The 18,428-nt window shown below is 40.1% G+C and overlaps 1 protein-coding gene and 1 pseudogene across 2 annotated transcripts in view; both read left to right on the top strand.

Moving 5' to 3' along the window:
- The first annotated feature begins 1,141 nt into the window (after nt 1-1,141).
- LOC308680956 (zinc-binding protein A33-like) overlaps nt 1,142-18,428 on the top strand; it is a 39,328-nt pseudogene continuing 22,041 nt past the window's right edge. Inside the window, exon 1 of the transcript in view lies at nt 1,142-1,534. The product of the transcript in view is annotated as a zinc-binding protein A33-like (transcript). The remainder of the gene's footprint in view (nt 1,535-18,428) is intronic.
- On the top strand, nt 5,124-9,398 carry LOC308680419 (nuclear factor 7, ovary-like; the record flags this gene model as incomplete). The annotated part of the gene is made up of 8 exons (XM_081348546.1): nt 5,124-5,129; nt 5,225-5,320; nt 5,863-6,093; nt 6,171-6,193; nt 6,275-6,443; nt 8,292-8,367; nt 8,477-8,961; nt 9,351-9,398. The coding sequence occupies 8 exons, from the start codon at nt 5,124-5,126 to the stop codon at nt 9,396-9,398; spliced, it is 1,134 nt and encodes a 377-aa protein (XP_081204672.1).

Genomic DNA, 18,428 nt, shown 5'->3' with positions numbered 1-18,428 from the left:
CACGTTTCCATGTGAAAGAGGTCTGACTATTTAATGAGATGCAGCAGAGAGTTCGGGGCCTTTTCTGTACTTGAGATCGGTCCGTTAGGCTGAGAGATATAGATCTCTCAGCCTCACGTATTTCTTAATGTTGGGTTTGCATCTTCTCTCTATTCCAGAGCATTTGATGTTTTGTATCGATTATCTTTGAATTGATTATGGAATTGGCATGATACATTTACCTGACATAATAAATTGTTACATTTGATTATTCTAACTGACTTTGATATTATTTTCATTGAAGAGTTAAACGGAATAGTCAAACATTCACTCATGATTAATGATCCACAGATATCATTAAAACCCTTTCATTTATGGAGTCAGATGAAATAAACGAGAGAATACATAACTAAATGTATTGTAAATTTAACCAACCAATACTCTGCATGAGTTAGGACAGAGCACGTGATAACCTTCCCCGTGTATTGGCGGACCGGCAGATTGGACCAATATAACGGGCCTTACAATTCCATCCAGTGAACGAAATATAACAGCACGGACAACAACTAGCCTAACAAAGAAAACAAAAATATATGTTTGATCTGTCGACGCTTCTTTCTCCTCCTCGTTGGCGTTTATATTAGTCAGCTCAAAAAGATAGAGCGACGCCAAGACAGACAAGGGAGGATGTGTACAAAGAGAATCCTAAAACTTTTTTAAATAAAAGTTGCTGATAACTTCTGGATTTGAAATAAAAATAATGAGTAGGTCTATGTGTTTGTGGCTACAGCCGCGGATCAGTTCCGCACTGCAAACGCAGCATATGTGAAAGCACTATTGCGCGTGCTGCTCCTGCACCGCATACGCACCGCAACACGGACCGCACACGCACTGCACACGGAGTATGTGTGAAACGGGCGTAACCAGGAAGAGACTGACTTGTTATTTCTCTTTTCTGCCATACTGACTTTGTCTCGACAAAAGCAATAAAGAACCAGCGATCAGTGGAGTACGAAGGGAAAAACTTTACAGAAGAATTTGAGAAGTTTGTTTCTGAACAAGTTTGTTTCTGATCTTTGTGATTCTCATGGTGATTTATATTTGAAACCGTCGTTCAGAAAGTGGAAGTAAAGTTTAGATTGCTGGAGCTCAAACAGTGAAAATGGCTTCAGCAGCTGAAGATGATTATATTTGTCCTGTGTGTCGTGAAATCTACAAGGCTCCTGTTCTTTTATCATGTAGTCACAGTTTCTGTAAAGAGTGTCTTCAACAGTTCTGGAGAACTAAGGGATCTCAGGAGTGTCCTGTCTGCAGGAGAAGATCAAACTATCATCCTCCAGTTAATCTTGCGTTAAGAAACTTGTGTGAGTCGTTCCTGAAGGAGTGAAATGAGAGGCGTTCATCAGGGTCTAAGGAGATCTGCAGTTTACACAGTGAGAAACTCAAACTCTTCTGTCTGGAGGACAAACAGCCTGTGTGTTTAGTGTGCAGAGATTCAAAACAACATGACAATCATAAATTCAGACCCATCAGTGAAGTGGTTTCATCATATAAGGTAAGACAAATGTTTCTTGATTCACATGCACAGGTGGGTAGAGTCTCCAAAAACTGTACTCAAGTAAAAGTACAAGTGCTACTTATAGAAATATTTACTCAAAGTAAAAGTAAAAGTAATAATCTTAATAGTTACTTGAGTAAGAGTAAAAAAGTATCCAATGAAAAACCTACTCAAGTAGCGAGTAACTAGTTACTTCGGATCATATAGGCCTATATATATGAAGACTTCATGATGCAAAAGCCTCTGAGTGCCATCTGAAATTTTCTTCTAAAAGAGCATTTTTATCAAGCTCGTATATTTAAGTTCAGTAATTTCACTTTAATGACAATTAATAGGTACTTTTCATTGCCATTTAAGTGAAATAACAACATAAACATACAAGCTTGATAAAAATGCTTTTTTAGAAGAAAATTTCAGATGGTACTTTTGCCTTTGAAGTCGTCATATATATAAAATTATTTTATTTAGATTTTTTTATTTATTTAAATGAATATTATTATCATAAGTAGCTATCTTTGCAACAAAAACAGAAGAGAGGCGTAAGCATTGTTTCTGCCATCTGTATAGCCTGAAAATCATTGCCTGTCCGTTGGTTTGTATAATAGTAACTTATACAACTACATTTGGATTATTAGACAATGTCGAAATAAAGTGAATCTGCAGAGTGTTGCATTCAAAGGCATGTAATTGACACAGAGAAGAAAGAGTTAAAACTATTCACATGTGCTCGCGCTCATGACTGCTACTGAACATCTGGGGCCGTATTCACAAAGCATTTTATCTTACCACTAGGAGTACTCCTAAATCGCACTAAAAGATTTTAGCTAGGAGTTTTCTCTTAGAAGTTATTCACAACGCCTTTCAGACCTACTCTTAGTAAAGGAAAATGACAACTCCTAAACTAAGAGTGAGTCTTCGTTGCTATGGATGACGTCATTACTCATGCACGAGCTTGCCTGAAGTGACCACCTTGATTGGCTGATGACTGTAACGCGGGAATGATTCGAAACCCCTCCCCTACGATGATGAGTGACAGGTGACAGGTCTGAGAATGCGTGCGCTACACAAGTAGTGCGAAGGACGGAAGATGATGAATAACTGAATAAATAGCCTAAAAGAATAAAGAGTAAGGCAAAACAAATAGCCTAGTAGCCTAATGAAACATATGGATTGATGCAATATCTTTGCAACATTATTGAATTAATCTGTGACTATATGCCTCTGCCTACGTTTGCAAAGAGAAGAACATTTTAATTTGATTCACAATGAAACGTTACAATTAGTTTACATGCAATGAGTAGCCTAGTTTTGGTTGTTGTTGGTGGCGTTATTGCATCCCTAGTTATGCCTACAATGCAGAATTGTTCCCTCGCGATTGGAAGCTCCTGTAGCCGCCGCATACGCATTTCAGAACATCGCAGCGTGAAATGCCACAGAAAGCGGTTTGTGAAGGTCTTAGTGAGTTAGGAGTCCTCTCGACTTATTTTAAGCTGTCCCAGGCTTAGGTACTACTTTTAGGGCTAAAATGCTTCGTGAATTACTCTTAGTCAATAAAATTAGGAGTCCTAAAGTTACGAGTGACACGCCCATTATTTTTAGGAGTTGCTCCTAAATTCGCCAGTTAGGAGCTACGTTTAGCCTTAAAATTCTTTGTGAATACGGCCCCTGGAGCAGTTTCCATGTTTCTTTACCAGTTCTTCAGTATTGTGTATCACCATGGTAGCCTAACTGTTGTTTGTTTCCATAACAAAATGCCATTTACTGGTTATTTTGTATATTTTTATATGACTGTGGCTCATACCAAGACTGTATTAACAAAAACTAGTTTGGGACTGCTATTTAATAGCTTAACCTCGCAGTGCCTACTGTTTATCAGTATTTGTCATATTCTTACAATTTTTTTTGTATGTTAAGTAAAGGGGGACAGAACTTGTGTGTCAACAATTTTTGTGTAAACAAATGTATTATAATAGGCCTATATAATTCCTTCAAAGGTGGGTCGCGGCTTGATGACCATGGGGAGATGTGGGTCCCATGGCCAAACTATTCAAAACTATTCAGTGTTGTGATAATCGTAAATTAATAATCACAATTACAATTTCATGGGAATAATCAACAATTATGATTTTTGTCATAATCGTGCAGCCCTACTTTATTCAAATAAAATGTGAATGCATTTGACATTAATTGTTGTTTACTTGTTTGTTTATATCCATAATTAACTGATACCTGATTCCCTTACAATAATTTTTGGCTAAAAAGTCACTGAATCGATTTCAAGTCACTGAATCGTTTCGGATCGTATTGTTCTAAATGAACTAATATCGTCCTTGAAACATATCGACAACCATGAATCGCGATAAGAATCGAATCGTTGTTAAAGCGAATCGTTACTCCCCTACTATTTACATAGTTCAACCTCCACAACATTTAGTCATTTGTGCACATCATAGTAGCAGTTTCTCATTCCTTCCAACAAACTGCAAATGCTTTTGGACATGCATCAATTGCTTTCATACAACTCTCTGCTGTTTTATAACATTATCATTTGCTTATGTCATGTCAGACAAAATGAACTATACTTGTGAATGCTGAATAGTCATTCCATATAAAACTAATAGTCCTCATTTCATTGCTTGAGTCATTACATACAAAAAGGTTGAACTAGTTGTCAAAATCTGTCAAGCAAATTGTACACATTTTTTTAAATCTTTTTTTTCCTGAAAATGTCTCCTAAATTGAACAATTTCTCTCAGGTGAATCTCAGCTTTCACTGATGAGGAACGTCTGGATGTGCATGAATGATTACAGCACTATGTATGTTGTATGTTCAGTTCCAGTATGTACTGCAATATTGTGTACAGTTGTGCACAGCTCTACCCAAAGGGAGTTTATGCTTGTTGTAAATAAGGGGGTATTTTGTCTTTTGCACAATGCTGTGAACAAACTAGAATTGCAAAGAGCATATGCAGTAAAAATGTGAATCATACATATTCAGTGTCTTGTACTCAGTTACCTCATAAATACAGTAATGTGTAACTTAGCTCTATTTTTCAAATGGCTGTGCAAATAGTCTATAGTGCTGTCTTGAGCATTTTCAGGCAGTGTCACCAAGATCTGACTTTTTTGCATTGGAAAACATTTACAGAGTAAACTGTCATAATGAAAACATGACAAAGCCATTTGACTATCTTGTTCATAAACAATGGTGTCAGGACTTTTCATCTTGATGACACTGACACTTTCATTGACATGAATACTTGCGTTTGAGGAGTGAGCTCTCCATTTTGAGCAAGTGACACACTTTTGCAGGTTATCAACTAGGTTTTGCAGTTTGTACTAATTGTTTTGAGAACTGCATTAACTGTTGTGCAAATGTAAATAGTGATGTGAGAAATGCACCAAAGCGACTGAGAAAAACTGTAATAACTACGGGGGCAAATACATTTTCACGCCGGCCCAGTTGGTATTGGAGAACTTTTTTGTTTCAATAAATAACATTGTCATTTACAAACTGTACTTTGTGTTTACTCAGGTTGCCTTTGTTTTATGGTAGGTTTTATTTTCTGAATCAATTTAGTGTGAGATGGGGGCAAATACTTTTTCACTGCATTATATGATCATATCACTGTATTGTCTTCTCTTCACTGTAATCTGGTGTTTTAATGTATTTTTGTTCAATTCTAGGAGGAGCTCAATACAGCACTGAAGCCCTTACAGAAGAAACTTAAACGCAATGAAAAACTGAAAGCAGAGTTTGAGAAAACAGTTCAACACATCAAGGTGAGGAAACAGAGACGAGAGTCATTTTCATTACAGCTGTTGGATCACTATATACAGTTATGATCTGATATAATGGATTCCAGTTTATTATTTCTGTAAATGACTAGCAGCAATCTGCTTCTGGATCCGTTTTATGTCGGGTATCCGAGTTTATCTTGGATATTAAATGATGTTTTATTAACAAAGTTCGGGAGGAGCACGTTCAAATCAAGCAATCAATCAATCAACTCATCAAACAATTACCATGTCTACCCTATCAGCATGAGAGGAAGCATATATATATTCACTCTGTCAACTCACCTAACTTCCTTGACAGTTTCCAGCATCCCTCCACCACCCCGACTCCTCACTCTTGGCTTGTTCTTTCACAGCCAGGAATACGGGGGGAGTACTCTGGGTTCGGGCCAAATACCGAGCCCGGAGCCTTCTCCTCGGACAGCACGCCAAATACGCATTTATTCTATCTGACTTATTTGTAAGCGTGAACTCGTGAATGATGTGTGTCGATTGAGATGATTGAAGTGAATGTGCTTTGATTTCAGTCTCAAGCTGAGCACACAGAGCGTCAGATTAAACAGCAGTTTGAGAAGCTTCATCAGTTTCTCAGAGATGAAGAAGAAGCTACAGTCACTGCACTGAGGGAGGAAGAGGAGCAGAAGAAGCAGAGGATGAAGGAGAAGCTGGAGGAGATGAACACACACATCTCAGCTCTTTCACACACAATCAAAGACATGAAGGAGATGATGAAAGCCAATGACGTCTGCTTTCTGAAGGTCTGATTTCAGATCATTGGTTGATTGATTGATGATTGATTGAGTTCTTGATGATAAATGGTGTGTTTGTTCAGCAGGAGTTTCCAGTCTCAATGGAAAGGTGAGTGATCTGCTCCTGTCTCTGGTCTCTCTGGTTCTGATCCAAAGCCACTGCAGTTCTGACTCCTGAATGTTCTTCCAGAGTCCAGAGCTCACAGCCGGATCCACAGATGGCTTCTGGAGCTTTGATTCATGTGCCACGATACTTGGGCAACCTGCCGTTCAGAGTCTGGAAGAAGATGCAGGACATCGTCCAAAACAGTGAGTCTGACAGCAGGAGATCTGAGCTGGACATGATGGATGGGGGGAGAGTTAGAGGCTCTTCATGACAGAGATAGATAGATAGATAGATAGATATATAGATAGATAGATAGATAGATAGATAGATAGATAGATAGATAGATAGATAGATAGATAGATAGATATACAGACTGACAGATAGATAGAGATAGATAGACAGACAGACAGACAGACAGACAGATTATAGGGGAGAGCTCTGTCGGTGTCTGAACCTGATCGATGCACATAGATATCTAAACCCCCATACACTTGTACACTTGGTTTAAATCAGACAATTTTTCTCAACAATCACGTAGGCTATAGACCTGTGGCTGATATTATTCAAAAATTATTATTATCAAAATGAACTGGATTAAGTAGGGGAGAGCGGGGCACAAAGTAACGCTTTTTGACTTTCTCAGTTTGTGTAAATCTACTTATGGTTCAGAGTGTTTATTTTTTTCCCACATTAATTTCCCACATGTCTAGTACAATTATGTGTTTTTGTTTTATTAATACAGTATATACTTTTTTCTTGATATACCCCGAAAGAATGGAAGTGAAATGTGACAACATGCCCCATAGGTGGGGTACATTGTAACATGACCATATGACAGCTTAAATTTATGTTATCTGATCTAATAAAAAAAATATACAAAACAAACTAAAATATTTTCTAAATAAAATACAATTAAAAAACGTTTTCATATAAAATAATGGCAATTTTTAATAATTAAATATAAACACATTTTTGAGTTTTGACTACGAACACATGAAAACACAGCTATACAACATAGTTCAAAACAAACAAATAATTAGTAATTTCTGAACATTGACTCTCAGTCTTTATTCACCTTTTTTTCACGTTTTCTCAGTAAAATTAATAAAAGTATAGAATATAATAGCATATTTCTAATAGGGGCACATTGTAACGCAGTGTTACAACATGCCCCCACCTGCACAACTGGGATTTAAACCCTGCTAGTGTCTTCTGCTAGTTAGCGAAGCATTAAAGAACTATCTCAACTGTTAAATAACATCTTGGAGATTAAAATAATATCAGATTTGTCTTATTTTAAATAAACACAAAAAATAGAGATGAAAAATTTACTTAAATAAGAAATTTACTTTTGCTATTGTTTAATAAATGTGTATGGATATCTTCCAAAAAAAAAAAATTTGCGGAATTTTTTTTTCTATATAGTGTTGATATGGCAACAAGTAAGTACACACAGTTTCGTCATCCAAGCATGTGCGGAAGTATTTAAAATAAGCGTGTTACAACTAGCCCCGCGTTAGGTTGTGCCCCGCGCTCCCCTATTATCGTTATTAGCATGTAGCTATTCACTGCTAGCATGTGTAGCAAGTTCTGTTTGCTAGCATTAGTCAAAGGAGCCAACCACCATGTCTCTACGATGTTCTGGTGCAGAGTTATAGGTCTTGCTGAACAGTTGCTAGGGTACTCTGTATAGTTGCTAGGGAGTGGCTTGGCAGCTGCCAATGATGTTACTTCAAAGGCTGCTTGCCAGTATGAATGATATAAACCTATGAAGTGTTAATGGATTAATGTTTGTAAGTAGTGATGCTTTGCCTTAACTAATAATAATAATAATAATAATAATAATAATAATTTATCAAGTCAACATAGTAAGTCAAACTCAACAGACAGTCATAATAAACTAATTTAAAACAAAACACAGACTATAAGAGCCAATAAAATGAAGATAATCAGATGCTAAAGATCAGACACACACTTACAGTTCTTCATCATCATCATAAATCTCAACAGATCTCATTGATTTATTGTTATTTAACTTTCCCAAAGTATCAGTTTCTCTTGATGGACACAAATGTCTGAATCTCATATTTAATGTTTGTAGTTGATGCCGTTAAACGCTGATGATAAAAACGAGTGTGAAACTAATAACAGCACTGACAGTGATCAGAGGAAAATGTGTTTGATCAACAGGAGGAGTGTCATAATTCATAATAATCTGTGTTGGGTTCACTCTTGATCATTATATGAAGATCAGAATAAAAGCATCTGTTGATTGTGTCTCATCAGCTCCTGTGATTCTGGATCCAAACACTGCGAATCCACGTCTCGTCCTGTCTGATGATCTGACCAGTGTGAGAAACAGCGGGAACTATCAACCTGTTCCTGATAATCCAGAGAGATTTGACTATTATGAGTCTGTTCTGGGTTCAGAGGGTTTTAACTCAGGAACACACTGCTGGGATGTGGAGGTTAAACAGAGTAAACGCTGGACTCTTGGAGTAACTACAGCATCAAACCGGAGGAAGGGAGATGTTTTTCTCAACACTGATGTCTGGAGTGTGTGGTATAATCAGTGCGGAGAGCTTTTAAGTTCTGGTTTTCGTGTTAAACAGAAGCTTGATCGTGTGAGAGTGAATCTGGACTATGTCAGAGGAACGGTGTCGTTCTCTGATCCTGTAACTAACACACATCTACACACATTCACAACCACCTTCACTCACACACTCTTTCCATTCTTCAGGTGTTATTCTAACTCTCTGAGGATCTTACCGGTCAATAGTTAGTAAACGTCACTCCTGTAGATCTGGATCTTCCTGCTTTCATCATGTTTCCAACATTTAATCCATATCACATGAGTAAGAGTGCTGTTGATCTGAATATCAGTACGGTGGCTGTGATTGGGCCGTGATGATCACATGACTGATATCCAGCACTACAGCAACACTCAGATCAATAAACAACAAGTTTTCATTTATATTCCACTTCAAACAATTAGACCGATTAGAGACCGTTTTAGCATTCATGTTTTCAGGATAATTGACATTTACCCGATTATTTCAGTCAATGTGTGTTTATTCATTTTTAAACTTTTTGCATCATAAATATATATGTGTAACATGTATGCTGTGTCTCTGTATTTGGTTCTCCCCTGTGACCTAAGCTGAACCCCAAATCGCCCGCTAAACCCTCATTCACTATTCCCTACTGAAGAATCCAAATTTAAGAAGTTGTCTTAAAGACCCTTGAAATCCGGAAAAGACAGTCTGTTGATTCCAGTCTAGGAGAGGTGAGGCTTCATAGTAGGGACTTTGAGACTATTGCAGCTGGACAGACCAAAGTCCTTGGAGGATCAGTGAGCCGCAGGACAACTGATGTTGGAAAGTGGGTGATGGTAGAGTCACCAAAGTCATCTTCCCTGCCAGGTGGCATCCTGGTGACAGATAGCTTGGTAAGCCTACCACCGAAACTACCACGCTGCATACCAGTCATGCTCAAGAATGAGTCACATCATGACATCACCCTATCTCCAAAGGCTGTAATAGCAGAGATCCACGCTGTCAAGAGTGTTCAATCAATTAAGACCCCTGACTCAGACCTTCCCACAAAACCTGACCGAAAATTAAATCTCAACCTTGACTTCACTGACTCTCCTGTACCCAATGAGTGGAAAGAGAGGATAACTGAGAAATTAAGTTCCATGCCGGAGGTGTTTGCACTGCACGAGCTTGATTTTGGTCGCACTGACAAAATAAAACACCACATAACCCTCAGTGACGAGACAACATTCAAACATAGACCAAGACCTATACACCCCCAAGATATAGAGGCTGTGCGTAACCATCTCCAGCAACTCCTTGATGCAGAAGTCATCCGTGAATCGGAGTTGCCCTTCTCCTCGCCGATTGTCGTCGTCAGGAAAAAGAATGGCGATGTCAGACTCTGCATAGACTACAGAAAATTGAACACCCAAACAGTAAAAGATTCATATGCCTTACCTAATCTTGAGGAGTCATTCTCGGCGTTGACCGGGTCCAGGTGGTTCTCAGTGCTCGATCTCAAATCTGGCTTCTATCAAATAGAGATGGAGGAAGCAGACAAACACAAAACCGCATTCGTCTGCCCACTAGGATTCTTCGAGCTCAACAGGATGCCTCAGGGGATAACTAACGCCCCTAGCACGTTCCAGAGGCTTATGGAGCGCTGTATGGGAGAGTTGAACTTGAAGCAAGCCCTAGTTTTTCTTGATGACCTCATCATCTTCTCCTCGACACTGGAGGAACACGAGGAAAGGTTGATGCGCGTGCTCAACCAATTGAAAGAGTTTGGCTTGAAACTGTCGCCAGGGAAGTGCAAGTTCTTCCAAACTTCTGTAAAGTACCTCGGCCACATCGTGTCTGAAAGGGGCATCGAAACTGATCCAGACAAAGTAGCAGCATTAAAAACCTGGCCAAAACCAAACAATCTGAAAGAGCTAAGAACCTTCCTGGGTTTCTGCGGTTATTACCGCCGGTTTGTAAAAGACTACTCAAAGATTGTGAAGCCACTCAACGAGCTCACTGCTGGCTATCCGCCACTGAGAAAGCGCACTAAAACCACAGAGAACCCTGAGAAATACTACAACCCAAAGGACCTCTTTGGTGACAGATGGACGCCTGCTTGCCAGGCAGCGTTCAACACCATAATCGAAAAACTGACAACAGCACCCATCCTCGGGTTTGCTGACCCCAAGCTCCCCTACATTTTACACACAGATGCGAGCACCTCGGGACTCGGTGCTGCCCTTTACCAGGAGCAACAGGGACAGAAGCGAGTGGTTGCCTATGCAAGTCGGGGTCTGTCGAAATGTGAGTCCAGGTATCCTGCGCACAAATTAGAATTCCTTGCCCTTAAATGGGCAGTGACAGAGAAATTCCAGGACTACCTATACGGGAATACGTTCCTTGCTGTCACCGATAGCAATCCATTAACATATATTCTTACCTCTGCTAAGCTCGACGCCACGAGCTACAGGTGGTTAGCCGCTCTGTCGACATTTGATTTCCAGCTACAATACAGAGCCGGTAAGCAAAATCAAGACGCGGACGGGCTGTCTAGGCGTCCCCACAGCAGGTTACCTGATGACACGTCATCACAAAAAGAGTTGGAGAGGATACAACAATTCACAAAAAGACACTTGTCAGAGGCTGATTATGCACACCTGGATGAAAACACCATCAAAGCTATCTGTGAGAAGCACTTGGTTCGCCAAGTGATCAACAATCACTCTGGGGAAACATCAGCCAGCACCATCTTGGTTGTGTCACTTGCCCATCATCCAAAGGCTCTCCCACAAAGCTTTGAAGAAGAGGATCAGCTTGGTGGCTTACCTGTCATCCCCTCATTAGCACCAGCTGAATTAAGAGACAAGCAAAATGCTGATCCCTGCATCCGTGAAGTACTCAGGCAAGTGGAGTTAGAAGAGAAACCCCCACCATCCTTGAGGAAGGAACTTCCTGAGCTTGGTCTCTTATTAAGGGAGTGGAACAAACTTACTGTCTTAAATGGTGTCTTGTATCACAAGCGGCAAGAGGGTGCTCAGACTCACTACCAGCTTGTGCTCCCCGAAGTCCTGAGATCCTTAGTCCTCAAGAGCCTCCATGACGACATGGGCCACATGGGCGTAGAGCGCACTCTAGATCTCGTCCGGAAGCGTTTCTATTGGCCCAAAATGTCAGCCGAGGTGGAAGCTAAGGTCAAAACCTGCAACCGCTGCATACGACGTAAGGCTATAACTGAGAAAGCCGCACCACTCGTCAACATCATCGCTACAAGACCACTCGAACTTGTGTGCATGGACTTTCTCAGTGTGGAGCCGGACTCCAGTAACACCAAAGACATTCTGGTCATTACCGACCATTTTACAAAATATGCAGTGGCTGTCCCCACCCCGAATCAGAAAGCCAGGACAGTGGCCAAGAGCCTGTGGGACCACTTTTTCGTCCATTATGGCATCCCTGGAAAACTCCACAGTGACCAAGGTCCCGACTTTGAGTCCCAAGCAATAAAAGAACTGTGTGAGCTCATTGGCACTCAAAAGATAAGAACCACCCCTTACCATCCGAGAGGGAACCCTGTAGAACGCTTCAACAGGACCCTGCTCAACATGTTGGGAACCCTCGAGAATCAGAAAAAGAGTCACTGGCGGGATTACGTCAAACCATTAGTACACGCTTATAATTGTACTAAAAACGAGACAACTGGTTTTACCCCTTATGAGTTAATGTTTGGGCGTCAGCCAAGATTGCCAGTTGACCTAGCCTTTGGCCTACCAGTCAATCACCACCCAGGCTCACACTCGCAATATGTTCGCAACCTGAAATCCCAACTCGAAGACAGTTACAAAGTAGCAACTGAGAATGCTAAAAAGACAGCCAGTCGCAACAAAGTGAGGTTTGACAAGCATGTTGTTGACTCCACCTTGAAGGAAGGCGACAGAGTCTTGGTCCGAAACGTCCGCCTTAGAGGCAAGCACAAGTTGGCCGACAGGTGGGAGTCCGATGTGTATACTGTCCAGAGACAGTCTGGAGACGTCCCAGTGTATGTTGTGAGGCCTGAGACAAGAGATGGTCCACAAAGAACTCTTCATCGTGACCTCCTGCTGCCATGCGGTTTCCTTCCTGTGACCTCAATCGAAAGTGAAACTAACCCATCAATGGCAGTGAGACGACCAAGAACTCGACAACATCCTAAAAATGACAGTTCAGATGGAGCTGATGGGGATCTGATCCCAATCTGACTCTGAGGAATATCACTATGATGGACACAGAAACATAAGAGTGGAAATACTAGGGTTCGACCCGACCCCTGAACCCATAGAACACTTACCAGAAAGGATTGAACCGGAACCCTCCAAAGAGTTGGCTGCTGTTAAGCAAGATCCTTCAGACGTAGCCAAAGCTTTTCTTGAGGACGTTCCAGTAGAGACTTGTGACTCTGCAGACTATGACTTACCTGACCCTGGAAACTATGACTTACCTGATCCTGCAGACTATGACTTACCTGACCCTGGAAACTATGCCTTACCTGATCCTGGAACCAATGACTTACCTCAGTGGTTCCCAAACTTTTAACAGGCATGTACCCCCTGAGACATTATAGATCTTCCGGAGTACCCCCAACACCACCAATTGTTAACAACAAGTTTTTTTTATTTTTTATTAATATTTATTTTTATCAATTATGTCGAGAATAGTGAATAGAATCATAAACATATGATACAAATCTCATCAAAAGTCAACATATGATATAGGGCTGTGAAGTGGAAATTTTTTTTACCACCGCGGTAGTAATGGACCCAAATACCGGCGGTGTTGCGGTGGTCGGGGGACGTTGTTTTGAAATAAATTAAAAAAAAACAAAAAAAACAAAGAAACAACACACTAAAGCCTGTAAAGCATTGAAATAAATATCAGTAAATACTGGTAACTTACATAATATAATAAAGTTGAATCTATTTTAAAAAATAAATGAATAAAAACTTTCGTTAAATTTTCCACACAAAGACGCGTGATACAGCCTAGCGCTCTGCTTGAGAGGGATGTGGGACACGAGCAGGAAAGAGACCACCGATCTATTTTCTGATATCTTCATGTTTTCTACTTGTAAAAGGTATGAAAAACGAACTTTATCTTCCACAAGGGCAAGGCATTTAGGCTATGTTTGCGCGCTGCCAGAGAAAGCCAAACTAAAAATCACCCGCGCGTGTGAAACGCACTTTACAAATGAACTTGACGCGCCTTACCAATTATCATATGTCTAATAACAAGCACAAACTGTGTTAAAAAGAATTTGACGTACAAGTACAAATGTAGGCTATCTGTCCTACAGCGTTTTTCTACTTTAACACAGTAAAGAATACGAAAATAATTGACCTAAAAGCGAACAAAGGAAGAAACGTTTATAATCCCCTTTGGAAATGGGTTAGACGTGAGTGAAGATATGGGAAAAGAAACAAGAGATTCCATGCAGGGATGAGTCACGATTTTTGAATATTCGATTAGTTGATTTAATTATAGAATATCTAATGTTCTAATGTCTGTTGTGCGATCATTCTCTAAAATTAAATCTCCATGTTCTGGTGCTGATGCGGTGGTGACGAGTTCATGTAACCAGAGGGTGACGCTGCCAATAAAGCACATAACAGCTGTCACAAAGAGCCGGCAAAAGTAATGATTATGAATGTGTCAAATATAGCAAGGAGACATTTGAATAGTTTATTAATAAAGGGTTTGTTTTTTTGTGTCAGTGTCGGGCTGCAAAGATGAAGTTGACGATGCTGACTCGTTATCTTCACAGTGAACGCGCCTATAGAGAGAAATGCACACTTCATACGGATATGCTAGTCGGTTTATTTTCGTTTTGAATTGTTTTGTTTAAAAGTAGACAATTCAAGCTTTCTATAAGGAATAACTAATGGAATATTTAAATTCGCTAATAATCGGGTGACCAGATCGCAAACCAGAATTCAAAGCCGACAAAGCTTAAGTTTATGGGCTCACGGACAACTCTATCATTCGTCATGAATTCAAACTTTTCCATGGCTGCGATATAACATTTAATTGCTAACCTATTATTTCTTTTGTAAACAAAGCTTTGTGTGTCATAATATTAATTTAAAACAGCATTCATATTTTTGGCAAACCACCGTTGGTACTACTCAGCCACCGCGGTGGCGCTTTACAACCGCAGTGGTGCGGTTGTCAAGATTACCGGCACAGCCCTATTTCGCGTACCCCCTGAAATCAGTCCACGTACCCCTGGGGGTACACGTACCCCAGTTTGACAACCGTGGACTTACCTGATCCTGAAGAGAGCAGCTCAACCGCTGGACAGGACACTGGAAACCTACCTGAGGAAGACCTGGATAATGTCCATCCTTCTACTCAACCTGCTCAGGAGGGCAAAGAAAACACAAGTGTTATGGACCAAACTGACATCCAGACAGAAGGTGACTGTTCTAGAAGACCTATCAGAGACAGAAAAGCAGCTAAAAGACTGACTTACCCTGAGCTAGGGAACCCGTTGGTTACAATAGTTCAGTCTTTATTTCAAACCTTGAGTGATGTGTTTACAGATTCCCTTAAAGAGCCTAGCTTTCCAAAAACCCCTAGAGTTATGACAGTGTAGATTCAGAATGCACAGGGAAGTGCATTAGGTAAAGAGGGGAGGATGTAACCCAATGTTGAAATAAGACATAAATAAGAATAAATAGTTTAAAAGCTGCATAAATAAGTTTGAAAGTTAAGTGATTCATTTAATGTAAGTTAATTAATCAGAGTTAAAAATGTTAAAAATGTTAATACAACAATTTAATGTTTAATATTAAAAGTATGCTGACAGAAAATTTATGTCACTGCCCCTTTAAGGGACTAGTGACGTTAGACGCAGTACTTCAGTGACGCTGCAGCGGAGGCCTAACGGAGAGAGCAGAGGATAGATCGGAGAGAACGAACTGTGTTTAATAAGCAGAGAAAGTAGTGAAAAAGTTGATTTTGCAGTTGTAAAACATAACTTACCTGGTCGAGAACTGACGGGGATTTTATGAGAACTAAGCCACACCGGTTTTGGTGAGTTTGAGTTGTTTTCTTGCATTTTGCCGTGTTGTGTTTTATTTTATTTTTTCTCTGGCGGAGAGCTAACACTAAAAACGTAACTGTTTACAAGGAAATGCTTTGCCATAAACTGTTTACCAGTTAATATTTTGGGTTTATGAAAACTGTGAATGTTATAAAAGTGAATGTATGCTTTGTAAATGAAAGATGTGTGTGCTAGTTGTGTGGAAACGGAGCTGTGAGTTAAAAAAGACCGCTCCGCCATTTTAGAGGTGAAAAAGCACCGTAGCAGTAATGTTACAACTCAGAGACTGTGATATATACATTTGTGTAATTTGAGGATTTAAAAATTGATTTATTGTGCTTATGACCTGTTACACAGGTCAGGTTTTTTGCTTGGTTTGAGGCTCGGTCGGAGCGAGGATTGGCCTGCAGTGTGCGGGTGTGCACATGCACAGACGGGATTCAAGATGGCGAGCCAGACCCAGACTTTCAACTCATCTTCTCCATCGCATCAGTGAGGAAATCTGCTGCATATGGTGACTCGCTGCCAGAGTGGTAGGAGTATCAGAAATTGTTTTTGAACTGAACTGGAAACCGATTGAACTATTATTTTTGGACTGAATCGAACTGAAACTCTTCATCGAACTGAATAATTGAACTCACATTTGGATTTGAACTTGAGTTTAAGGTTTCATACTTTTATTTTCATATTGAGTTCATATGTTTGAATGTGATTTGAAATGCTTGTGGTCCACTTTGATTTGGTTGTGTAAATTGAAGGTATTTTCTTACCTGTAAAAGAAAGGAAAAAGAATTAACTCAGGAAGAAAAATAGAAACTCTAAAATAGGTGCAACCTAGGAAAAGACCGGTCTAACTTAGATTAGCCTGACTAAAATAACTTAGGTGAACTAAAGAACAAAAAGAGAGTGAAATACCTTTTCATTTATTATACTTACCTCAATATTAAAAACCTGCAGGGTATTTTTTGTTTTGCATTCTGTATATTCCATGTGTGTTTTGCATTCAGTAAATTGCCGGCCTTTTGTATTTAAAGCAACGGTCTCTGGTGTAATTATTTTTGCTCCCCACTCCTTAGAACCTAGAACTGGTCCAGTGGCGCAGTAAGTTGTGTGATACCGGTGCTACACATGCAAGGTAACGCAAACAACGCACTCTTACGACGACCATATCTCTGAAAGACAACAGTGCTGTGTTGAACAGACGACAGATAAATCAGTGCGATTTGTTTCATGAAGCGCGCGCTTGCGACATGATGTGTTAACAATTTCAGCGTCTCAGAGCGACGCGGTTCATTAAGCGGTTCTGAGCGCATTATTAACAAGAAGAAACTCGTTTACTCCAATCACTGCTCTGCATTCTGCATCCTGCATGAGATCGCATTACACCGGATAATTCAAATGTCACGAAAGGCTGATTCAGGTCTCCGCTGCGTTTCCCAAAAGCATCGGGAGCTAAGCTGATCGTAGAGACCATAAGTGGCAACGGTTTTACGATCTACTTAGGCATACGATGCTTTTGGGAAATGCAGCGCCTTTCGTGACATTTGAATTCTCCGGTGTAATGCGATCTCATAGCGATTTCTATTTAACGTTGGTACATCGTGCAAAATGTTTGTGTGTGTGTCATTCATGAAACGTAAATTTAGCACAGCCAATAGTGACTGCGTGACCCACCTCTTCCCAATCTGCGACCCACAGTTTGAAAACCCCTGGTATAGAGGACAATGTCAATGCAGATGTAAATGCAGTTGAAGTGTGCGTAGCTAGACAAAAGCCTCAGGGAAAAGGTGTTGATACAGTTCCATTTGCAACCCCCATATTGAAGCCACAAGCAGTCAAAACATCTTTACGTCCGAAAGATATTGAGAGAATTGCTGAAAGTTTGCCATCAGTGCAAAGACATTTTTCTGAGTTTAGGAGAGCATTGTTCAGTAAAATGCATCTTTACGACATGTCGTTGCCGGAAGTCACACAGCTGATGTCACAAATTCTAACTGAATCTGAATTCAACAATTTTGAGTCTGCTGTTACTTCCGAACTGCAACCTGTCAGTAAAGGCGATTTGAGAGAAGGTGTTTTGAAAATCCTAAAGAATATCTTAGGACCGAAAATCGATTGGTCAAGAGTTACTAGCTGTGTACAAGAATATGTGAATATACTGAGAGGTTCTGTCAGGTAGCGGTAACGTACAGTGGAATAGTGGATGATTCCGAAAGTGTGTTAGCTGACAAAGGAGCTCTAATCCGAATTTGGGCAGATGGTCTTGTAGCTGAGTACAGAACAGCCTTGCCATTCCTAGATATTACGTGGGCTAAAAGAACTCTCAGAAGTAACCTAGAAAGTTTAGTTATTTGGGAAAGAGACTCTGATGTCAAAGAGAGAGTAAGAATTGCAGCAGTTTCTGTTAAGGTCAACTCAGAGAAGCCAAAGAAACGCAAAAGTCCTAGAGAAGCCAGTTGTTCTTACTGTGGCAAGCACGGACATTTTGGAAAAGAATGTAGAAAAAACAAAAATAACTTAAGACAAGTTAACAATGTTATGCAGATTTTACTACATTTGTTTGCTACTTTGAAGCAACCCCTCCCCTCGTCATTGGACTCGTGGGTAAGCTTTTTGGTACCAT

The sequence above is a fragment of the Scardinius erythrophthalmus genome (genome assembly GCF_964197995.2).
Source record: "Scardinius erythrophthalmus genome assembly, chromosome: 20".
In the NCBI taxonomy this organism is placed as follows: domain Eukaryota; kingdom Metazoa; phylum Chordata; class Actinopteri; order Cypriniformes; family Leuciscidae; genus Scardinius; species Scardinius erythrophthalmus.
The sequence above is the reverse complement of the archived record's forward strand: the minus strand, read 5'-3'. Positions and strand labels throughout refer to the sequence as shown.